The 23,760-nt window shown below is 43.7% G+C and overlaps 1 protein-coding gene across 7 annotated transcripts; it reads left to right on the forward strand.

Annotated features, from left to right (window-relative positions):
- The first annotated feature begins 913 nt into the window (after positions 1 to 913).
- On the forward strand, positions 914 to 23,721 carry LOC135244217 (angiotensin-converting enzyme-like). Of its 7 annotated transcripts, none has more exons than XM_064316518.1 (25): positions 914 to 1,363; positions 5,574 to 5,744; positions 5,989 to 6,082; positions 7,837 to 7,980; positions 8,375 to 8,566; positions 8,919 to 9,016; positions 9,465 to 9,637; positions 10,029 to 10,252; positions 10,455 to 10,599; positions 10,850 to 10,948; positions 11,409 to 11,531; positions 11,948 to 12,153; positions 13,632 to 13,768; positions 14,438 to 14,596; positions 15,638 to 15,725; positions 15,900 to 16,043; positions 16,776 to 16,967; positions 18,010 to 18,107; positions 18,532 to 18,704; positions 19,118 to 19,341; positions 20,181 to 20,325; positions 20,763 to 20,861; positions 21,433 to 21,555; positions 22,036 to 22,220; positions 22,347 to 23,721. In XM_064316518.1, exons 1-25 carry the CDS (start codon positions 1,127 to 1,129, stop codon positions 22,577 to 22,579), a joined length of 3,906 nt encoding a protein of 1,301 aa, XP_064172588.1. In that variant the 5' UTR covers positions 914 to 1,126; the 3' UTR covers positions 22,580 to 23,721. The 7 variants fall into 7 exon arrangements, with proteins under 7 accessions (XP_064172588.1, XP_064172589.1, XP_064172592.1 ...); XM_064316519.1 differs by having other exon boundaries at positions 14,444 to 14,596; XM_064316522.1 differs by lacking the exon at positions 914 to 1,363 and adding an exon at positions 1,516 to 1,536.
- Positions 23,722 to 23,760: the final 39 nt, after the last annotated feature.

Here is a 23,760-nt window from a genome sequence, read left to right on the forward strand (position 1 = left end):
CCATTGTTTAAGACCTGAGTGGATAATTTTACACAGCACGCACAATTTCAAGTTACCGTTAATAGCTGCCAATTGTGAAGTTACGTTCTGACATTTTAATATCAGTCTTAAGTAGTTCTTGCATCTTGTTAGTTCTGACTGCTCTATAAGACATTTTCTCTATTGAGTTATTCCTTTAAAAGCCCCTGGAAAACAGATTCTTTTTAGTGCCGTTTTGTGCAGTACTGACAGTGAATTCACACGTAGGTTCTGTGTCATTCCTTCAGTCTCTGTGCCTCAAATGTTGTCTTCATCTCCTTCAGTCTTTCTGCAGTCATGTTGTATGCCTCTCTGTCTATTTTTCGTACCCAAACACACACACACACACACACACCCATACACAGCTTCTCTGTGAAATGTCACATACACAGGCACCCTATCAATCTCATTCCATTGTCTCTTTTGCTCTGTCTGAGACACACACACACACACGCACATCTCACTACCTACAGAGTTCAGACGAAGAGCACCTGGCAGAACCTGGGGTCCATCTCTGCAGCCTCAGCGGTCCCTGGCCAACGGTAAAGTGCTCCTCCAAAAACGCTACGGCAGCGCTACAACGAGACGCTGGGCTCACCAGCTCAGCCCGACCAAGGAGCCCATCAAAGGAAGGCAGGTATCAGTGGGGAGGGAGAGATAGAGAGAGCGAGGGAGAGGGAGGGGGGGGGCAGAGAGAGAGAGAGAGAGAGAGGGGGGGACAGAGAGAGAGGGAGAGATAGAGAGGGAGACAGAGAGAGGGAGGCAGAGGAGGGAGAGGGAGAGAGAGAGGGAGGGAGGGACTGAAGGGGGTGAAGGAGAAGAGGAGCGAGAGAGACTGCAGGAGAGCACACTGGCTGTACTGAGAGAGGGTGAGGGAAGGCTGCTGAAAGTGTGGGCTGGCTCACGCTCATATTTAAAAGGGGCCGGTGCAGACCGAGCCTGCATTTGAGCGACGAAGGGAGGGAGGGACAGACAGGCCCACTGGGGTATAGCCGGATTTCCAACTACCTTCAACGGTTCGGACCCGACACTGCGACGGCCAGGTTTCCGCTGCTCCTTCCAGGAGATTCCACGGCTCCCCCCAGCCCCCCCACCCCCCACCCCACCTATGCCCGGAGCCCAGCCAGCCATGCCTGGACTACCGCTGCTGCTCTGGCTGGTCGTCCTGGGGGTGGCTCATGGCCTGCCGGACCACTGGCTGCCCGGAGACTACCCCCGCACCGAGGCCGGAGCCAGGCTGTTCGCGGACGCCTACAACAGCACGGCCGAGGAGGTCCTCTTCAGCAGCACCAGCGCCAGCTGGGCCTACAACACCAACCTGACCGACCACAACTCCAAACTACAGGTAACACCAACCTGACCGACCACAACTCCAAACTACAGGTAACTCGAACCTGACCGACCACAACTCCAAACTACAGGTAACTCGAACCTGACCAACCACAACTCCAAACTACAGGTAACTCAAACCTGACCAAACACAACACCAACCTGACCGACCACAACTCCAAACTACAGGTAACTCGAACCTGACCAACCACAACTCCAAACTACAGGTAACACCAACCTGACCGACCACAACTCCAAACTACAGGTAACTCGAACCTGACCGACCACAACTCCAAACTACAGGTAACTCAAACCTGACCAAACACAACACTGACCTGACAGACCACAACTCCAAACTACAGGTAACGCCAACCTGACCGACCACAACTCCAAACTACAGGTAACTCGAACCTGACCAACCACAACTCCAAACTACAGGTAACGCCAACCTGAACAAACACAACACTGACCTGACAGACCACAACTCCAAACTACAGGTAACACCAACCTGATCGACCACAACTCCAAACTACAGGCAACATCAACCTGACTGACCACAACTCCAAACTACAGGTAAACCTACTTGGGGAACCTACTCTCTGGGGACCAACTCATGCACCCCATCGTGCACATGAGCAGAAAAGATTATTTGAATAATAATTTGATTGATTCACCTTCTGTAATAGTGCTGGATCCAGAGGATTCTGGTGTGTGTATCAGGGATACTGGGTAGCTGTACTGGAGAGGTCACTAAACTGCACCATCCACTGTGTGCAATTAAATTCACTGTGATTATAGATAGACTGTCCGGCAATTTTTGACAATGTAAGCAAAAAGATTGCTGTTGCAAATGCAGTTTGCTTCATTGGTTAACAGATTTGTTGGTTGATTGATTCATTAAATACATTATATACTGGCTTTTTCTGGACTAGTAACCAGTGCCTTGAGCACTGCACTAGTGCTTCTTGCAGTCTCCAGTAGTATGTTTGGATAATGTGTAAAATGTATGCTGTACAAACGGCCAAGGAAAGTATAATCATGTACAGTCTGCCTTTCTGTTCAGATGCTACTCGAACCAAAAAATGACACAGCTGAGAATCTGAGAAAATTCTCTATTACAGGCATTTGGAAATTCACTTGGCTTCTGCTACTTTTGTTGACAAATGGTTGAAATTTCACATTTCCAACTCACGGCACGTACCAATATACAACATTGCAATTTGCCTTATCTCAGAATATCTGCTGCTGTATGTGTTTTTCTGTCAGATTCTGTACTGGCTGCTGAATTCAAGCTGTTACCATACACCCCCTCTCCTACACACACACACACACACACACACACACAGACACGCACACACACACATATAAACACACACACACACAGAGACACGCACACACACACATACACACACACACACATACATAAACACACACAGACATGCACAAACACAAGCACACAGACACAGGCACACACACCAATCATGCACACACACACACTCACCACAAAATGTCCCAGGCTGCACAGGAAACAGAGCAGCAGCATAAGATTTTCCAGATGTTCTGTGGTATTGTAGGACAGTACTGAATATAAGATAAAAGACAAGCAGGCTGCTGTTGTTGTCAAATCAGGGCAGAATGAAAAGAGATGAAAAGAGAGGAGAGGCACCCAGGCACCCCCGGCACCCCTAGATCCACTCCTACACCTGCGAGTGCTCACATCTGCACCAACTGTACATCCATCTTTACTTCAAAATGCTTTTTCTAATACTGGTGATATGCCAAAGTGGGAGGCTGCTCTTCATCATAACCATGCAGTGTATGTCAAGCGTACACCATTAAAGTTTGAAAAAATAAAATCATATTAAGGATACATGAACTGTTGCAATGGAAAACTACATATTGTAAAATGCAATATGCTGTGAAAAACTGCTTAAGTAATTAGATACAGTGCATGAAAATAGACATATTTTCTCATTTATGAAGTTTAGTTTGACATATTGTTAATAATATATTTATCATATCCAGGTCATGTATTACTTTTTCATAAAGATGTGTGTGGATGCATTTTTGTCATAGAAATGACATCCAGTCCAGTTTCTAAGAATGACACGTTAAAATCTACGGGGGTGTGTGGACCAAACTAGCCTTCCGTCTGATTGTTCCAGAGAGCATTCAACGATTTTGTGATGCCAGAAGCATTTTATTTTTGTGCATGCAGTTTTGTAACGGTATTTGGGAATTAATTCAGATGGCAAATTTAGGCGTTTGAAATTGAGTTGGGCACGTATGCGTATCCAGATGGTTTTTCCGTGCCTCGCATTTCAAATTATCCCCGGATCTGGAAGAGACGCACCGTCGCCTCAGTTCGACATTATGTGCAGAGAACTGGAACCAATACTTGTGCCTGTTAGTGCAGAGATGAGAAACGACATTGAGTGCAAACAGCAGTATTAAACCACACTAGGCATGGAGACTCAGAAATCTGTCCATGAAGAAATGGATTCTGAAAATGCTCAGCCTAATTAATGGCTGCTTGATATTTCAGATGGCTCATCCAGAAATCCTTCCTCATGGGTTGATTTTAATTCAATACAGTGAGAAGCCCTGGAAAAGTGGCTGCTTCTTGTTTTATTTAATGTATATATAATGTATATAATGTATATATATATATATATATATATATATATATATATATATATATATATATATAGTTCATGTGCATGGTATGCGTTTGTCCATTGATTTTCTCCCTTGGTAGGGGAGTCATGAGATCACTATGCTACAAAAATATACAAACCAGGTATTCGGCAACCAGTAGTTATTGTGTCTGGGAACTACACATTTTAAAGATCCCTTCCACTCAAAAATGTGTTTTTTTATGATTAAACCTTCACTATACAGATAGATTTTTGTGCAGAATTTGTCATCGGAGAGCCTTTTACATACGAGCAAAATTTTTGATGCCACAAATATGTTGAACCTATCCTGGTCTACTATGCAAAGATATGCAAATGACAAGGGGGCGATGCAGTAAACTGAAACCTTATCACAGAAAGATGATTAGTTACTGACGTTGTTGTGACAACCGTTGTGTTGAACCTGCCAGACTGCACAGTTTTAGGATGCAATCCTGAGGTAGGAACTTTGTTCTACTGATTACCAAAGGTTCTAAAACAAAAATGGGCAGAATTTGTTTCTAAAAATCACATGGATGTATCTGACAGCATAGAGGGAATCCGTTTGTAGTGCATATTTTACACAACCTCATGCAGAAGTTTATGGGTTTCATGAAGAAATTAATTTTGATTTTGAGGCTGATATAAATATTATTTTAAATATTATTATATTTCCCGTGGACCACAGCAGTGAGCAATGTCAATTTGCATATTCATAGATTCTGCCACTCTCAATGAGAGTAAAGGTGTAGAGAAGCTGCTAGGCCATTTTCAGTAGTTTATTGAATTTTTTTTCCCCCTGGAAAAACCATATTAAACAAAATATTAACCAATATAGACTATTTGTAAATGATTTATCATAAACATAGCATCACATCACTGATTGAGACAGCATGCTGTTTTGTTTTTTAAATTTTGGACTAACCTTTACTGAAAAATATTGCAAGTGGTTCTTTATGTAGTCTTCTTTCTAAGAAAAACAGCATTCTCACAGTGGAATCCCTTGGCCTGGAAATGGAGGAGCTCTGTGCACTGTACGGATAGATGGCCATCCCTCATGCTACTCTGGTCCACCTTTCTTTTTCTACCTGCAGGGCAGATTCATGCCATAATTAAAACGACAGTATTTGGGCTGTTTATAGCAAGTCAAATCAAATGAATGTGCCCTGTTCACATTGTGGTGAAAACCGCTCAGATCACAAAGCTTAATAGGAAAAATGAAAAGAAGATTTTAAAATCTAACCTCATTTGTTGTATTTGCACTTAAAAATGACAAAGGTGGAGGAACCATCATGTAGAAACAAATGCGGCTGGCTTCACCTTCCATAAATAAAAAACAGCATTTCCCACAATGCCATCAGTCAATTTGCACTCAGAATCTATCATTATAGATTATTGTGATAGATTTACATGGTCTTGCGTAATAATACTGTCTGAGTAATGCATTCATTTTATTGGAACAAGATTGCGTATTGCAATAGAGAAAAAATGTGTGTCCTTCTATAGATAATCCATGGGATGGTAAGATAAACCACAGCTTCCCTCCAACAGGTCGCTGGTTCCCTGGAGAGACAAGCCTTCACCGAGGCCTGGGGCAAGAAAGCCAAAGAGCTCTTCAGCGACACCCTTGTGGACAGTTTTTCTGACCCCCTGCTGAAGAAACAGATCAAGAGGATCAACATTCTGGGAGCAGCTAACCTGCAACAGGCAGAGAGAGAGCGAGTGAGTTTATACTGAGAGTGAGAGTGAGCTTACACTGAGAGAGTTTGCATTGAGTGAGCTTACACTGGGAGAGTGAGTGAGCTTACACTGAGAGAGAGTGAGCTTACAGAGAAAGAGAGAGAGTTTTCACTGAGAGAGAGCAAGAGAGAAAGAAACAGACACAGAGAGAGCACCAGACTCCAACATCATTGCTACTTTTTTTCCAACATGGACAAAAATGAGCTTGTGTGTCATTTCCTTTCAGTTAAACAGCATCCTCAGCAGCATGAGCAACATCTACTCCACCGCCAAGGTTTGTCTAGCAGGAAAAACAGAGATCTGCTGGTCTCTGGAGCCTGGTAAGTCGCCAGAGTGTTTGGCAGATGTTCTTACCCAGAATGCCTTTTTACATGCAGTCCATTTTTACAGCTGGATATTTTATTAAAGTGACTCAGGTTAAGAACCTTGCTCAAGGGCACAACGGCAGTGTCCCAGCTGGGAATCAAACCCACAACCTCTAGGTTCCAAGCCCAGTTCCTGAATCATTACGTTACAGTGCTGCCCTTCTGAGAGAGAGCTTGGAAATATCACATCTGTCCTAAAAAATATATATATATTACCGTAGATTATCGCCAATGGTCTCTCATACACAGCATAGGAATGTTTGAATATGTCCTTGCTGAAAGTTTATGTTTTAAGTGTGAAAATACAGTTGCTCTGTAGATTATATGTACTTGAACATTCATGCGACATGTTTCATAGCCTTTATTACTCATTTAAAAAACTGAAGTTTCCTATAGCCATTCTGCCAAACAAGGTGAAAACCTTTGTATTTCTATTTCAATAGATTGCCCTTTTAGATAATATCCCTCTCTGTATATTGGCCAAGCAAATACTGTGTGGGTAAGAGAAGCCTTCAGCATCCAAGTGTCCCTGCAGGCCTTTGTTATAAAGCGTTTAAAAGCAACAGATCACCCCTGCTGTGGAATGCATTTTTCAATTAAATTTGCTCCAACCGTCTGCCTTGTTTCTTTGTCTGGGTTCTCATGCCCAGGCTAAAGCAAAGTATATTATACCCTGGTGTCGGAAAGCCAGTTTGGTGGTTTTCATTGTTACGAAGCACTTCATCTATGATCTGTCAGGCAGATGATTACACAGGTGGCTAACCAGTGGAAATGAAACCAGCTGATCCCCATGGCTGTTTCACTGGGAAAAATGTAGGTCTGTCCCCACTGCAGCAAAAGGCAGCAATTTGTGCGGTCCCATTATCTTTTTGTTTGCCAGCCCACTCCTAGGGTTACTGCAAGATTGTATTTTGAACCCTCCCACTCTTAGTCCACCTGACAGCACAGGTAGCAGCCTTTAGGTTCAGCCTGCAGTCCCCAGACTGAAAGTAGGCCAGTGATCTCAGGATGAAAGTAGAAAAGTGACCTTGGAATGAAAGTAGGCCAGTGATCTCAGGGTTGAAGTAGGAGAGTGTGCTCAGGATGAAAGTAGGCCAGTGATCTCAGGATGAAAGTAGGAGAGTGAGCTCAGGATGAAAGTAGGCCAATAACCTCTGATATGTGATTGTTGGCTGACTACAGTCTTGAGTTCCGCTCCCCAGGCAGAAACCGATATGACTGCCCATTCTGCAAAGTGTCTCATATTTGCAGAGACATTAGCATAAAACAAGAACATTTAGGACTGTCTCATTATTTTGTTTCCAAAAAACCCCGGAAAATTGCAATTATTATATATTTTAATGAACCGTCACTTGTAGGCTAGCCATATTTTTCCTACCCACATCACCTACAGATGAATGACCCATGCATGCAAGTTGTTTTTTTTTTTTTCCTGAGGCATTCTTTAGGTGAGGAAAAAAGTTTGTGAACACAGAGTGAGCCTTGGTTTGGTTTGGTTTAGCAGGGAGGTCACTAAACACCATTAAGGGTGTGAGCTGTTTTTCTAGGCCAGGGCTAAAACACCTGACTGAAGACACAGGTTGGTTGATTCAGGTGTCTTAGCACTGGGCTACAACAAAGATTTCACCCGCATTGGGCCGTCTTGACTAAGACTGGAAACCGTTGTCCAATCCCACCCCGTTTCCCTGATGCGGACTTGCTTCCTGCAGAGCTGATGGATGTGATGGCCACCTCAAGGAGCTACAAGAAGCTTCTGTACGCATGGGAAGGCTGGCACAACAGCTCGGGTGTACCGCTCAGACCGCTGTACCCAGAATTTGTGAAGTTGAGTAACCAGGCCACCCGCATGGACGGTGAGAACCAATATGCCGCCTTAAAATAAAATGAGAACATACTGGCAAAGCTATAGCTGTTTATGCAATGCCTTGTGGTGCTGCCGGTCACCATGATCCTACCCCTTGTATTACATCATGACTGCCCCTTAAGATTCATATTGATCATCTGTGAATATTTATCTTGATCGCAAGCACATTTCATAAGCCTTGAAATTCTTGGTTAATAAAAACTATTTGCTTTACTAAGTAGTTGTGGCATTAAAATTAGTGATATGTTAGGGTAACTCAGACTGGTAAGTTCATAAGAAGCTTGAACATTTATGGACCTCAATTTCGATATAGAAAAGCCAAGGCAACCAAAGCATGTGGGATTTGTGTTCACCCCCGTCCTCGTGTGCTGTGCCCTCCCCAGGTTTTTCGGACACTGGTGCCTACTGGCGTTCCTGGTACGAGTTGCCCTCCTTTCAGGATGACCTGGAGCGCTTGTACAGGCAGGTGGAGCCCCTGTACCAGAACCTCCACGCCTTCGTCCGCCGCAAGCTATACCAGCACTATGGCCCCAAATATATCAACCTGAGGGGCCCCATCCCTGCCCACCTGCTGGGTACGGCTGCTATAGGAGGACATAGTTCATTCCTTGATGCATTACCATGTTATCCTGTTTTAAATCATGTCTTTCATTTAATCTCTAATGCAATTTCATGCATGTCATAATACAGTCTGGATTCAGTCAACAGATACTGTATGACCTCAAGATAAACTCAATTTTTCTTCCGCAGCACAGTTAAGTGAGATGTTTTGATGATTACCATACTTACTGCATTACAGAAGGAAAAAAGCTAATGTTTGGATAACATTTTGAGTCAAGTGAGAGATGGTTGGGTGGGGGGGGGAGAGGTGAGAGGGAGCAGGGGAGCAGACTCTTCTGCTCTTCGTCAAAGCCTGTTTGCCTGCAGGGAACATGTGGGCGCAAACATGGAACAATGTCTACGACATGATGGTGCCCTTTCCCGATAAGCCCAACGTAGACGTGACGCAAGCTATGAAGGAACAGGTGAGAGCCGTCTCTTCAGCTCTCTTTGACATAGGCATATTTACATACCACCATTCCAAGGCCATGATAGCATTACTGCTGCTTTCCTGTACGGACCTTACAAAGAGAAGCCACTGCCTGAAAATATAAGCTCATTGCAAAATGTTAATAATGCAATTATTGTGCTGTTTTTTAATGTTGTTACAGGGTAATATTCCTTGGCTTTCTGTCACTTTTCCAAATGGCTTGACCTATATTTCTAATATCACTATTTAATTACACTTTTTTGTAGAATAAATACACAAACTACCAACTGCTCAATCTGTATTATGCTATATATTTACACACTCACACAAGCACACACATATTTATGTAAAATACTGTTACTGCATCCTCATCTTATGTTCTGTTTTCCACATTATCATATGAACATCATCAAATAAACCTGTTTTCATCCCCACCTTCGCAGAACTGGAATGCCACACATATGTTCAGGGTGTCCGAGGAATTCTTCACTTCCCTGGGTCTGATCCCCATGCCGCAGAAGTTCTGGGACAAGTCCATGCTGGAGAAGCCTTTGGACGGCCGGGAGGTGGTGTGCCACGCCTCCGCCTGGGATTTCTACAACCGCCAGGACTTCAGGTGAAGGCCAGGGGCTTCATTTCTATTGTGGGGGGGAAACAAACATGCTCATTAGGATTTGTTTTGGTGGGGGACACTATTTGTGCTACTCAATACAACTTGATAATATTGGGGGGGGGGGGGCATTTGATGTTTTGGGGGTGGGGGGCATGTCCGCCCTGTCCCCCCTGGGATGTACGTCCATGCTCCTGAGGACTGGTGTACTGAGGCAGTGGGAGTTTGGGTGAGTGATGATTTGATTGCTGTCAATGAGGATATATGTGTCATGCACACATGAAACAGAAAACACATGGGATGTAACGCAGAACAAACCTGCACAGTGTGCATTGGTAGCCTATTTATAGAAGGTCATGGCGCACATGCTTACAGGGATATACTTCCTCACTTTCAGGATCAAGCAGTGCACCACCGTGACCATGGAGCAGCTTTTCACCGTGCACCACGAGATGGGCCACATTCAGTATTACCTGCAGTACCGGGACCAGCCGGTCAGCTTCCGAAGGGGCGCCAACCCGGGCTTCCACGAGGCCATCGGGGACGTGCTGGCCCTCTCCGTCTCCACCCCCAAACACCTGAGGGAGATCGGCCTGCTCGACGACCTGCCTGACGACCCAGGTGCAGCCCGCTGTCACTCTTTCAACCGTTCTTTTCTGCAGTAAATCACTAGCCAAAAAGATGGAAAAAACATTTATGACATCATAGTCCTCTTCCCTGATAGGCCCTAGAATATGGATGTGACCACATATTATTATTAGTTAGTTATTTGTGTGCATGTTGCCCTTTCATTTTTGACACCAGGAATGCTTTCTTGTCACAGACAGCGACATCAATTACCTGTTGAAGATGGCCCTGGGCAAGATTTCCTTCTTGCCCTTTGGGTACCTCATCGACCAATGGCGGTGGGGCGTGTTCAGCGGCCGCACGCCACCTGAGCGCTACAATGCGGAATGGTGGCACCTGAGGTCAGCCTTCAAGCAGTTTCTGTTTTTTTTCTCAGCAAAGACCTGAAACAATACTCTGCACCTAAAAGCTTAACAATGACAAGCATGGCCTTTGTCCACCATTTTGTAGCTAGCTGGTACTAACTGCCACATGAATTGTTGATGACAGTAAAGACACGGATGATGGTTTAGCTGGTTTTGAGGTGTACCTGCTGCAGTTTGAGTAGTTTCTGCCATAAGTGTGGTCCTTTGTTTGCTGTCCCTTTCCAAGAACCAAATACCAAGGAATCTGCCCTCCCACCTATCGATCTGAGGAGCACTTTGACGCTGGAGCTAAATACCACATCCCTGGAAACACGCCCTACATCAGGTTGGGTTTCTACCGCCAAAGATCCCACTTCCCGCTGTCACCTCTCTTCCATTATATTCTGTCACACCACCCCATTCCTGATCTGAAACATGGCACTGCTCCAAAATTGACATTTTATTTGCAATAACAACCAGGTGAATGCTGCTTCCTAGAATGAAACAAAAAACAGATATCTAACTATAAGGCAGGGGTGCCAAACATTGTTCCTGGGGAGTTAAGGGTTGTGCTGGTTTGCTTTGTTATTCAGGACATAATTGATAAATTTGGGATGTTATTTGTAAACTCACCTCACCTGGTTTCTTGGTCTAAATTGTTTGCTGATGGATGAACAGAAAAGCCAGCAGACCCTGTGACCCTCCAGAATCAGGAACAGTGACCCCTGTGCTGTGAGGGATGTCAAGATGTTATGGTCTAGAAACCAGTCTCCTCCATTCATGGTCTATTTCTGTGTTCCTTGTAGATACTTTGTGAGCTTCATTCTCCAGTTCCAGTTCCACGAGAGGTTATGCCAAGCAGCCAATCATACGGGGCCACTGCACAAGTGTGACATCTATCGCTCCAAGGCAGCAGGAGACATCCTGGCGTACGTAACATTCTTATAACGTTGTACACTGGGGCAGCTTCTTGAGTACTGCGCTGTCAAAAAATAACATGTGACTGAAAAATAAAACATACTCAAAAGACGAATAATTAAAGCGTGCACGAGAGTGTTTGACTTAAGTTTGACTTAAATTGATTGTAAAATGTCCAAAAATCAAAAGGGAACACTGACTCAGCAGCGTCTTGCCTGAAGGACTCTGACATTAAATGCTCAAGTGTAAGTAAAACCACTTGTGTTCTGTCCCCCTTGATGTTGGAGCATTTTACAAGCAACCTTCAGCTTCTGCTAAAATATCATGAATTTCAGAAATCAATAAACACACACTTGCTGCAATCTCAACATTGCTTCCTCCTCGTTTCAGTTTGTTGCACCTTCATAACTGTGGTTTTTGGCTGAAGGAAAGTGCTCAGTGCCGGCTCCTCCAAGCCTTGGCCAGACGTCCTGCAGGAGGCCCTGGGGACGAACAAAATGGATGCCGGCCCTCTGATGAACTACTTTGACCCCATTACGCGGTGGCTACAGGAGCAGAACAAGGACGAGATCCTGGGGTGGCCCGATTTTGACTGGAGACCCCCACTGCCAGAAAACTACCCAGAGGATGTCGGTAGGAAAAGCACTTTTTCATATTGATTGGTTATTTGTTTATTGCACTATGCTGTGTTCCTGCTAACTCAATTTCGAGAGCTGCTTGTGTTATTATCTTGAGACCTTGTGGTAGGTCATTAATTCTGATCTCAGACTTGTTGGATGCCGGCTGACAACATGTCTCAGTTAGTATATATGAGAATTTCATTTATACGAGCCGAACAGCAATCGGCAGTTGATTTTTTAATAAACTAGGATGAATTTCTCACTGCATATAGCCTCATAATTATGAGCATATACTTGCTTATCTGTCACAGTCACAATTTTGTGACAATATGACTTCTAAGCAATCAGTTAGCACTTAGTTATTTATCAGTAATGTGACAGCTGTAAGTGAAAGTCTTTACCAATCTCAGCTCAGCCATGAGCTGTCCCATGCGGCTCTCCTGTACAGCTCTCCCGCACGTCTCTCTCCTCTACTGCACGTCTCTCTCCTCTCCTGCACGTCTCTCTCCTCTCCCGCACGTCTCTCTCCTCTCCCGCACGTCTCTCTCCTCTCCCGCACGTCTCTCTCCTCTCCCGCACGTCTCTCTCCTCTCCCGCACGTCTCTCTCCTCTCCTGCACGTCTCTCTCCTCTCCTGCACGTCTCTCTCACACGGCTCTCCTGCAAGGCTCTCTGCTCTTGCGGCTGGCCATTCATCACTGAGCGGCAAACAAAAAAAAAACAACAAAAAAAAAAACAGCGCAGAAAAAGCCTCCGAGCACCGCCTGGGGATATTTACTCTCCTGGAAACTGCTGAAAATGAAAAACATTACTTATGCACACAAGACTGAGCGCTGCACAGTGTGAGAGCCCCTCTGTTTAATGCCTCGCACACAATGGGCCAGAGGCCTAAAGGGGACGCTTCCATTATCTCAGTTCTGTAGCGCTCTGCTTATTAGCCCGAGTCTTCTGATCCTCAAAGCCCACACCGTAAATGCTTTAAGTCTTCCCATCGTGGGGTGGGTTCATAATGCTGCCATTGTTTGAGATCCTCGACACTGAAATAAGCTGCCATTTCTCAATGCCGCTCTGAACTCAGATGCCTCTGAAAACTAGTTAAACACCAAGAGCAAAAATAAAGTTCCTGTTCAGAAATTTTCCATTTCCTGTTTTACAGGGCGTCAAATAAATACATTTAATATAACTGTTTTATGTATTTAAAATACAATGCATTTAGCTTGAATATACATTATAGGATCAGTGAAAATCAAAATTTTGATCCATGTTGCAATACAAGGCATTGGGGTCAATGTGTAGAAATGGTCATTTCATTCAATAGGAATGCAATGCTGCTAAAGCAAAGTATGACATTCTCCTCATGTCAATTTTCAAATACAATAGAAAAGGTGAGGCAATTTGCAAATGCAAAAATGTGTGATGAACTCATCCATCTTCTCTAGACCTCCTCTTGCTCCCCCATGCATTCCGCCTCCTTTGTTTCTGCTGTCCCCAGGTAAGATTGCAGACGAGGCCCAGGCCAAGAAGTTCCTGTCCGAATTCAACAGTTCTGGAGAGGAAGTGTGGAACGCGTACATCGAGTCCTCCTGGACCTATGAAAGCAACATCTCTGAGGACAACAAGCAGGTCATGGTGAGGGCCAGCCCAAGCACCTGAACACAACCTGCCAACTAGTGTCAGGCTTAGACCACAGCCAAGCACCTTAACACAATCTGCCAACCCTTGTCAGGTTTACACCATGGCCAACCACCTTAACACAACCTGTCAACAAGTGTCAGGCTTAGACCACAGCCAAGCACCTTAACACAACCTGTCAACAAGTGTCAGGCTTAGACCACAGCCAAGCACCTTAACACAACCTGTCAGCTGGTGTCAGGTTTGCACCATGGCCAACCACCTTATTATGGTTGGTCCCAAACCATCATTTTAAAATAAAACCCAAACATCTCAACATTGAAATCCATATCTATTGTGCATCAGAACCAAACACCACAGTTTAGTCATGCCTGATGAATTCATTTTACACCCCCAGGCTAAGATACTGTACCTCTGACTGTGACAAACATATTCCATCTCAAGTTAACCCAGAGGGGGAAAAAAATTGTAATTGAAAACACAGCATGCATGAATTATTTTACAATATTACAGCTGTAAAAAAGCGGTCATCCAGCTTTTAACATCACAAAATAACAAGACCTGCCACAGCAGCTATAACTGTATTTCAACAAAAGGGCACTGCTGGAACTGATTAGAGTGGCTGATAGCATCTGTGGACTTCAGCTTGGTTTAAACCCCTTCCAGCTGCAGAAGAAATTGGAAATGTCCAACCACACGCTGACGTATGGGTTGAAGGCCCGGGAGTTTGATGCCACCGACTTCCAGGACCGCTCAATAAAACGCATGCTGGACAGGATCCGAGACATCCACAGCGCAGAACTCCCGGAAGAGGAGCTGAAGATGGTAAGCGCAAAGACACGCCCATGGTGGTTAGCTTATGTAATATGGACAGTACATATCGTGATACTTATGTTTACAGTGGGCTTTTTTATGAAATAATTATGATTCTCTGTAGTTACTTAATCATTATTTCTCCATGTCCTTTTTTATATATGTCTATCTATTACTACTCTGTCATATTTTATTCTGCATATATACTTGATGTGCTACTATATTTCATTTTATAATAAAAATTCAGGGCACCCCTGAAAAAGAGACTTTGAACTCAGTGGGTTCCCCCCTGCTAAAAGTAAAGGATAATAAGTAATAGTAATAATAATAATAATAATAATAATAATAATATAATAATAATAATAATATCAAAGGAGATTTTTACTCTGTGAAAAAACACAAGTAAAAGAATGCGTGTGAGTTATGCAGCAGGGAGGTCCTACGCTGGAGCGATTTTCCACGCTTGTGTAACGCAGGTTTCAGAGTTCAGATTGTTAAAGGGAGACAGTCTGTTCCCTGGATACCACTCAGTCATCAACACATGGTTCAGATCAGCCCTGGTCTCAGGGGATCCGCATAGTAGACATGCTTTTCAACCTGTAGATTACTAGCACCTGCAGAAACAAGCGATTCTGTTCAGTCCATCTAAAAAAGTGATTCATTCCTGAGTCCTGAAATTGTACCATAGGCTATGGCACCTGGGGAATTGTGTCCATCACACCTATGAATCTTGATCTAAACTCACCTCCATCAGTAAATAACTCATAAAAGACTGACAAGCACACAAGGCTCTTCAAAGCAGAAGAAGAGTCAAAACATGTTATCACTGTCTTACCCATCTTACTGGTCTCTACCCTTGTAGTCTGAAGTAGAGAGCACAGAAGGACTGCAGTTTATATCGTCTATAGAATCTGTGTATGTATGTAATGTTTTGCATAAAACCTTACTGAAGCATGGGTTTCTGTGTAGTTGATATGGCATAGCTGAGCTGCTAGCATGTCTTGCTGGATGCTATGCTTGGGGTGAGATTGTCTTCCCTTGGCTTTCTTTCAGTATAACAATCTGATGGCTACCATGGAGACCAAGTACAGCGTGGCAGAAGTGTGCCGAGAAAATGGCTCATGCCTCGCTCTTGACCCAGGTAATACAGGCCATACATTTAATCTGCTGGTCTGGTAGTGTTTGTACTGTTCCTGCACGCCCACCCACCAGAAACCTATGCCCAGGGGCAGTATAACAATAGGAATCATGCTTTTGTAAATTCCATTGATAATACATGGACCGGCAGTGGTCAGAGTTCTGTGTTGTGTTTCAGACCTGAATAAGATCATGGCTGAGTCAAGGGACTACAAGGAGCTGTTGTTTGCCTGGCAGGGCTGGCATGATGGCACTGGCAGGGCTATCCGTCCGGACTATGCCAAATACGTACAGCTTGCCAACAAGGCTGCCAGGCTCAACGGTAAGCACTGAGAAATGGTCTGTATGTTCCATGTAAAGTTCTGGTCATGGGAAAAGTATACACTAGACACATAGTAACACATAGAATTCTTACATCTTGAGACGTAAGCTAAATTCTGACTGGTCAGTGCATAGACATATATACATAGACGCCGCATTGGCCTTTGGATCGTACGTCAACATCGCCGGCATATTGGACCAGGCAAGACTGGCCTGAAAACAAATACAAGTAAACGGGGGAGCTGCGGTTTTTCTGGATAAAAAGCACTATATCCTTTACATTTCTCAACCAATTTTAATGAGTTGTTTTTATATTCAAGGGTTTATGATTTATGTGGAGTAGAAAAAAAGTTTTGAAAAAAGAAAGTGGTTTTAAAAGTTTTTTTTTCTGCAGCTCCCCCGTTTACTTGTATTTGTTTTCAGGCCAGTCTTGCCTGGTCCAATATGGCGGCGACGTTTACGTATTGCAGCAACGGGCCAATGCAGTCAATGTGGCGTCTATGTATATATGTCTATCGGTCAGTGCCCAGGCAAATGATTTTACAGAGCAAGCAGATGGTGAGCTCCATATTTTGAAGTGTCCTTTTTAAAATTCATGAGTAACCAACGATGATGAGGTGCTATTCTAACCTCCTATCAAACCCTCCTAGACTAAGGAAGTAAATTATTCTCTTGATACTGTGGAGAATCAGCGCTGTCCCTCAATCCCGTTCTCTCTCGTTATTCCTGAAAGGGCACTCGGATAATGGAGCCTCCTGGCGTTCCGTGTACGAGACGCCCACGTTTGAGCAGGACCTGGAGGGTCTCTGGAGGGAGCTGGAGCCCCTCTATCTGAACCTGCACGCCTACGTGCGCCGAGCGCTCTACAACAAATACGGAGCCAGTCGCGTCAACTTGAGGGGTCCAATCCCCGCCCACCTCTTGGGTAAGGCCAGCCAATCGGAGGCTACGACGGGAATAAAGGCAGCGGAGCAGACAAAATGTCCACGGTCGCTAATGCGGTTTGCCAGCTAAATCCTCAGCAGTGTATGTGTGACTGAGCCAGTGCGGGAGCATGTCCTGTACTGAGGGAATCTGCAGGACTTTAGTTTCATTAAATCCTGGGCAGAGTGACAGCATGTCTGGTTGTGCTACAAGGCTTTAGAGTTACCAGTTTAGGATTCAAATCTGGATTTGGGCAGAAAAGTCACATAAAATGGTACCATTATAAAATATGCATTGATCATTACATTATTACGGTCTATAGCAGAGATCTAAAACTTTTCTAAGCAAATTAGAGTATTATTTAACTAACCAGTCCACAGGACCAGATACACTGAAAACTGGCATATATCCTTCTCAGACCCAGCAATTCATTTTTGCACCCTGTAGGGACATGGATCTCTGGTCTTAATCGCCAGAATCATATATTCTACTACGCTGAAACCTACACCACATTCAATAAAAATAAAATACATTTAAAAAATACATATTTTCACTGCAACAGCTTTTTATCATCCAATTATATTATGTAAAAAAATGTAATTCTTTTTACCTTTTTTTCTGCTGAGTCTCAGGATGTGTTGAATACAAAATTGCAGAACTGTAAGCATATCTCTCACATAAAATATTAATGCTCAAAGGAAGAATTTCTCTTAATATTCATGGCATGGAATAATGCATAATGGCAATGTGCCAAATATATAATGTGAACAATGTGGCTTAAAGTAGTTTATGACTGTCAATCAACATGGCAGAATGAGTCACCATTCAACTGGAAGTCAAATGTCCTTTTACTTGATTGACAACCATGGACAAAAAGAGTGCAGTTTAGAAATATTGGTTCTGAAAACAATAGGCTGCGTAGGCCAGGCTATTCCTAGGCTATAGTCATGCATTTATGTTTCTGTCATACTTTGTGGAGCACAGGAAGATGGATGCCATTCTTAGTCAGCACCATGACCATTATTTCTCTTTGCGGCAAACAGGTAACATGTGGGCACAGACTTGGTCTAATATATTTAATCTCATGATGCCCTACCCTGATGCCACTCAAGTGGATGCCACACCGGCAATGATCGCTAAGGTAAAATAAGATTATTATTATTATTATTATTATTATTATTATTATTATTAAGAAGGTCTATGTAGATTAGAGATATTGTAGGCTGTGAAAATACAGACAGAATAGGAAACAAGCATAATGCACAATGGGTGCATAATCACACAAACAAATACGGTATTAAAAGTTTTCTTAATTGTATATGTATTGAGTTCCATTGCCTAGTTTTAATCTAACTGAAATACTAATTGAGAACCTTATTTGTACAACATAGTAAAAGTTTAGGTTATAGAATAAGAGCAGTAATTTTTTCCCAGTAGCATTAGGTTTATAATATCTTAGTCACGTGGTTGTGGTAATGGTGAGGGGCCATGGACCTGGGTGGAAGGACTGCCTAACAGGACACTGGGGAGACAGCAATGGGGATAAAGGGGTGTCGTGTTCTCAGGGCTGGAACGCAAGGAGGATGTTCGAGGAGTCGGACCGCTTCTTCTCCTCCCTGGGCCTGGAGCCCATGCCCCCGGAGTTCTGGAACAGGTCCATGCTGGAGAAGCCCACGGACGGGCGCAAGGTGGTGTGCCACGCCTCCGCCTGGGACTTCTACAACGGCCAGGACTTCAGGTGCAGCGCCAGACTCCGTCTCACCGGCCTGCTGTGTCCTTATGCTACCGCACAATGCTCTCACAGTGTTCGGGTGAAATGATTTGTTAGTGTTCACCCTTATCTACAGTACGGGCGTACACAGCAATTTTGTCACCACAAAATATCCATTTATAATATAACATATTGATTGAAGCAATTCAGGTGAGATAGTTTTCTCAGTAATACCCAAAAGCAGTGGTTAGCTGAGGTTTGAACCTGCAACCCACAAGCTAGGTTCTAAAACATTACACTATACCAGGATGATAGCATGATAACATTAAAGCAATAGCATCATGGAGTTAAAAAAAAAAAAAAAAACATATAGGAATGTTTACACACATTGTGCCATATGTGACTATATGAATGTGCACATTTGTCATTTACCTTGATAGGATCAAGCAGTGCACGGTAGTGACCATGTATGACCTCATCACCGTGCACCACGAGATGGGCCATGTGCAGTACTTCCTGCAGTACCGGGACCAGCCCCTCTGCTTCAGGGACGGCGCTAACCCGGGCTTCCACGAGGCCATCGGGGACGTGCTGGCCCTCTCCGTCTCCACCCCCAAACACCTGCACAGCATTGGGCTGCTGGATAAGGTGGAGACAAACTACGGTGAGTACAAACGTCAACCATCAACCACCGATACTTCGGTTACTCCTGCCAGTCCAACCATCCCCAAGCTCACTTCAACTGATGGAAGGCCACTGCATGAGGGCCATAGCTTGTCTACACAGTGCCTCTTATGCTGATTAGCAGTTACCCAGAGAAACGATGCCCTGGTGCTGCCACACTGTGCATTTCAGTGGAGGGTCATCACTTTCGGTTCCCTCATGGTAGCACATAAAACATGACATTAGTGATGGTCACAAATCTATAATACATACCACAGGTAAAAATAAGTCCTTATTAGAATTACAATATCCCACTCTAATTTGAATTGCCTTACAGTCAAGGTAAGATATTAATTCCTTTAAATTAGTGATGGTCACAGATCTATAAAATGTACCATAGGTACAAATAAATCCTCATTAGAATTCCAATATCCCACTGTAATCTCAACTGCCGTAAAGTTGCAGTGGGATATTAATTCCCTCAACCAATCTGAAATCTCCAAAGCATGTTGCACCTTACATTTATGTAGGAACACTGCCCCCTGCTGTTCAACAATACAGCTAAAACATTTAGAGGTGATAAATGGTAAATGGACTGCATTTATATAATGATAAATGGACTGCATTTATATAGCGCTTTAATCCAAAGCGCTTTACAATTGATGCCTCTCATTCACCCATTCACACACACACACTCCAATCAGCAATGATACCAATGATAGACAAAGAAAATGTTTATATAAAATAAAAAAATTTCCCCCAACAAACAAACAAATATAAAACTATGTGCATATAAAACTATGCCCTGCTACCTCACCATTATGTCTGGCATGTTTACAGAAAGTGACATTAACTACCTGATGAAAATTGCACTGGACAAGATATCCTTCCTGCCGTTTGGTTACCTGATGGACCAGTGGAGGTGGAAGGTGTTTGACGGACGGATCAAAGAGGGGGAATACAACATGGCATGGTGGAACCTCAGGTAAGACCCCTACCTTCGGCAAAAACATAGTAATTATTAACTGATTGGCTGCACGAGCATAACTTCAGCCAATCTCATAAAAAGACTCGCTCACGTCTTTTTTTGATTCGGCGCTCCCTGGTAATCATTTAATATCCCTATATTACAATTACGATCAAAATTTCAGTGAAGTACAGTTGTAGTACATCAATTCAATTTCATCTCTAGTAAACATGCATGTGGTGGTTAATGATGGGTTTGAAAGTAGGAGGTTGCAGGATTAAATCCTCAGTGGAGTGAGGGGACACTGCTGTTCTAACCCTTGAACTTCAGCTACGACAGTAAATGGCTGTATGAATAGAGTGCATGTTTTAAAATAAAACAAGCCATATGGGTGAATCCAGGTGAATCCATCTGCAAAGCAAATAATGTAATTAGGTATTAATTTCTCTCTTCAGACTGAAGTACCAGGGAGTGTGCCCACCAGTACCCCGCACTGAGCAAGACTTCGATCCAGGAGCCAAGTACCACATCCCAGCAGACGTTCCCTATGTCAGGTATGTGTGTCATGTGCATCACTGCTGCAGTGATCCTGTTGGCCATTGGACCGCTAGGTAAAATATGAGGGATCTATCTTTGTAAAAGTCAAAGAAACAGATGCGAAGGCATACTGTTCATATTTCCAGTGGTCAACCCAAGTAGTCCACAAATATCCTCATATCATTATCTTGTCCATATATCTTTATCTATGGCAACAGCTGAGCTCATAAACATATCTGACTGAAATAGTATGTACAGTAACACAGGAGAACATAAGAAAAGTGATGATGAGAACTGGCAATTCCGCTCAACTTTAAAAGAAATTAGATGCACACAAGAAATAAGAATAACAATCAATATAAAAACCCTCAACAATCGATAAAAACAATCAAGCAGTAAAAAAAACATCAAACAGTCAATAAAAACAATGAAACCCAATACAAAATAATAAAACTCATAACAGTAAAACCAACCAGAAACCAATAAAACAAACAAGATAAATAAACAAATAAATAAATAAACACTTAAATAAATAAATAATGCCATTAAACTCACTGCAATGAGGGGCGTGTGTTCCCTGTCACTCAGGTACTTCATCAGCTACATCATCCAGTTCCAGTTCCACGAGGCTCTGTGCAGGGCGGCCAATCACAGTGGTCCGCTGCACACATGTGACATTCACAAGTCCAAGGAGGCGGGGAAACTCCTGGGGTGAGCGTACCATTCCATACAATGCGCCGTCACCATGACAACATCTCCACAAAAATTGCCCAGTGTTTTCAAGTGGACTGAATTGGCTACACCAAGCGCTCATGCAATTTATCTGCAACTGTAAATTACAGTGTGTAACATATTACTTTTTACTGTCAATGCTCAATGCCTGATGGAAGTAACAAACATAGCGCATTCACATAACGTAAGTGAAGTGATAGTCCAGTGGTAACCAGCCCTGTTCCATCAGATGTGCTGTCCTGATACCATTTTCATTCCAACCCTAGCAAAGCGCTCCTCATTCAACAGCTAGAGCTAAATCTCATTGAGCTGTCAATTAGTAGTCAGGTGTGCCATATTAGGGTTGAAATGAAAACCTGCAGGACAGTAGATCTCCAGGAGCAATCATCCACAGATCGTTGTGAATTCTTGCGAGAGATAAACTACTCAAACGGCCCCTGAATGTGTGCCTATGGGCAGGGATGTGATGAAGCTGGGCTCCAGCAAACCTTGGCCGGAAGCCATGCGCCTGCTCACCGGTCAGCCCCGCATGTCCGCCCTGCCATTGGTCAGGTACTTCCAGCCACTCATGGATTGGCTGGAGAAGGAGAACAACAAGAGCGGGGACATCCTTGGGTGGCCCGAGTACGACTGGATACCAGGAAGTGAGTATCAGCTTTCAAGGGCCGTGATCCAGAGTCCATTTGTTTTTATTTTTTTTTACTCCTTTGGTTTGTCATTCATCCATCCCGCTTCAGCCCTTACCCGCATGCGCTTTCTGGTCTCCCCAGGTCGGGAGAGGCCCCCGGGGCCCGCCTCGGGGCCGACCGCGGCCCCCTCCACTGGGGGCGGGAAGGTGGACTTCCTGGGCATGAGCGTGGACAGCTCGGCGGCGGCTGCGGGCCAGTGGATTCTGCTGGTCCTCGCGCTGGTGTTCGGCGCGGCCTGCGTCTACAGCATCTGCAAGCACAGCAGGACCAGCAAACACAAGTCCGCCTCCATTCTGGAGCTGGGGGCCAAATGAGGGGCGTGGCCTTTACTCGTCTCCATGGACACAAGCGTGTAGGACACTGTGGCCACAACTGGGAATTGGGGACGAGCTGCAAGCAGTTTGAGCTTACCGTTTCATTAAGGGTGGAAAGCATGACTTAATACTCTCAAGACCAGTTCAAACCAAAGATCCGCAACGTGACGTAACCATTTTAGAATGTCGCAGAGGTGTCGCAGCAGCGTAGACTACCTCTTCTCAGAAGGTCTGATGCTGGGCGCTTGCCGTTGCAGGAGATTCAGCTCGTCTAATCTCAGCTGTCGAGTTTTAGAATGTTGCAAAGAGTCGCCATTTTGCAGCTCGTCGCGTTGCAAATCTTTGGTCTGAACTGAGCTTTAGCTGTCCTGAGAACTCTTGCTGTGCTTGCTGGTCACAATCAGTTGGGCCTTAATGAAAAAATCATTTCAGATTGCTGAGGAAGTACTCAACTGAAAAAAAATATATAAATTATGCTATTAAACTCCCTTATGCCAATCTACTTTTTAAAGGCAGGAAAGATTTCAGCATAAGCACATATGCTGGCTTCATGCATTCAAAGACTTCAACTGTTTTGTCGGTAAACACCGTTTTTTTGCCATGAAATCTTTGAGTATATTACAAAAATCAACAAAGCCAGCTAGGCCATTTGAGGTTTGCACGTAAAAATGTGACATGCATTTCACACTCTTGATGTCAAAACATTTTGTTTTGAGAGTAGCTGGGTTCATTTTCAGCACTAGGGAAATAATTTAATATACAAGAAATAAGGTCTAATAATTAACTTATTCTTTTTTGCTGGAGTGCTCCTTTTCTTGAATAATCACAAAGCCTGCTTTGTCCAACACTACTGAACGCCTGTGTCTTCTCCCCTTTCTTGTCTGCACCATAATAATTACTTTGTATGCTCTTTACATTCTTATAGTCAGGTGAAAACTGTTTGACTATGCAACGGTGAAGAGTTTTATAATTTATTTATAGTACCTGGACAGTGTACAAATGTTTAAAGTGAAGTAGTGTACAAAACAAAAAGTGTACAAAAGTTTGAAGTCAGACAGTTGTGTATACAGTTTTTAAATTATTTGTTTCGATTTGTAAACGTGCAGGTTTTGGCTTTATAGAATAAAAAAATGTATGTCTCACAGTGGCCTTTTTCAGATTTCTAAATACGAGATATGCAA

Source organism: Anguilla rostrata, chromosome 17 (assembly GCF_018555375.3).
Source record: "Anguilla rostrata isolate EN2019 chromosome 17, ASM1855537v3, whole genome shotgun sequence".
In the NCBI taxonomy this organism is placed as follows: domain Eukaryota; kingdom Metazoa; phylum Chordata; class Actinopteri; order Anguilliformes; family Anguillidae; genus Anguilla; species Anguilla rostrata.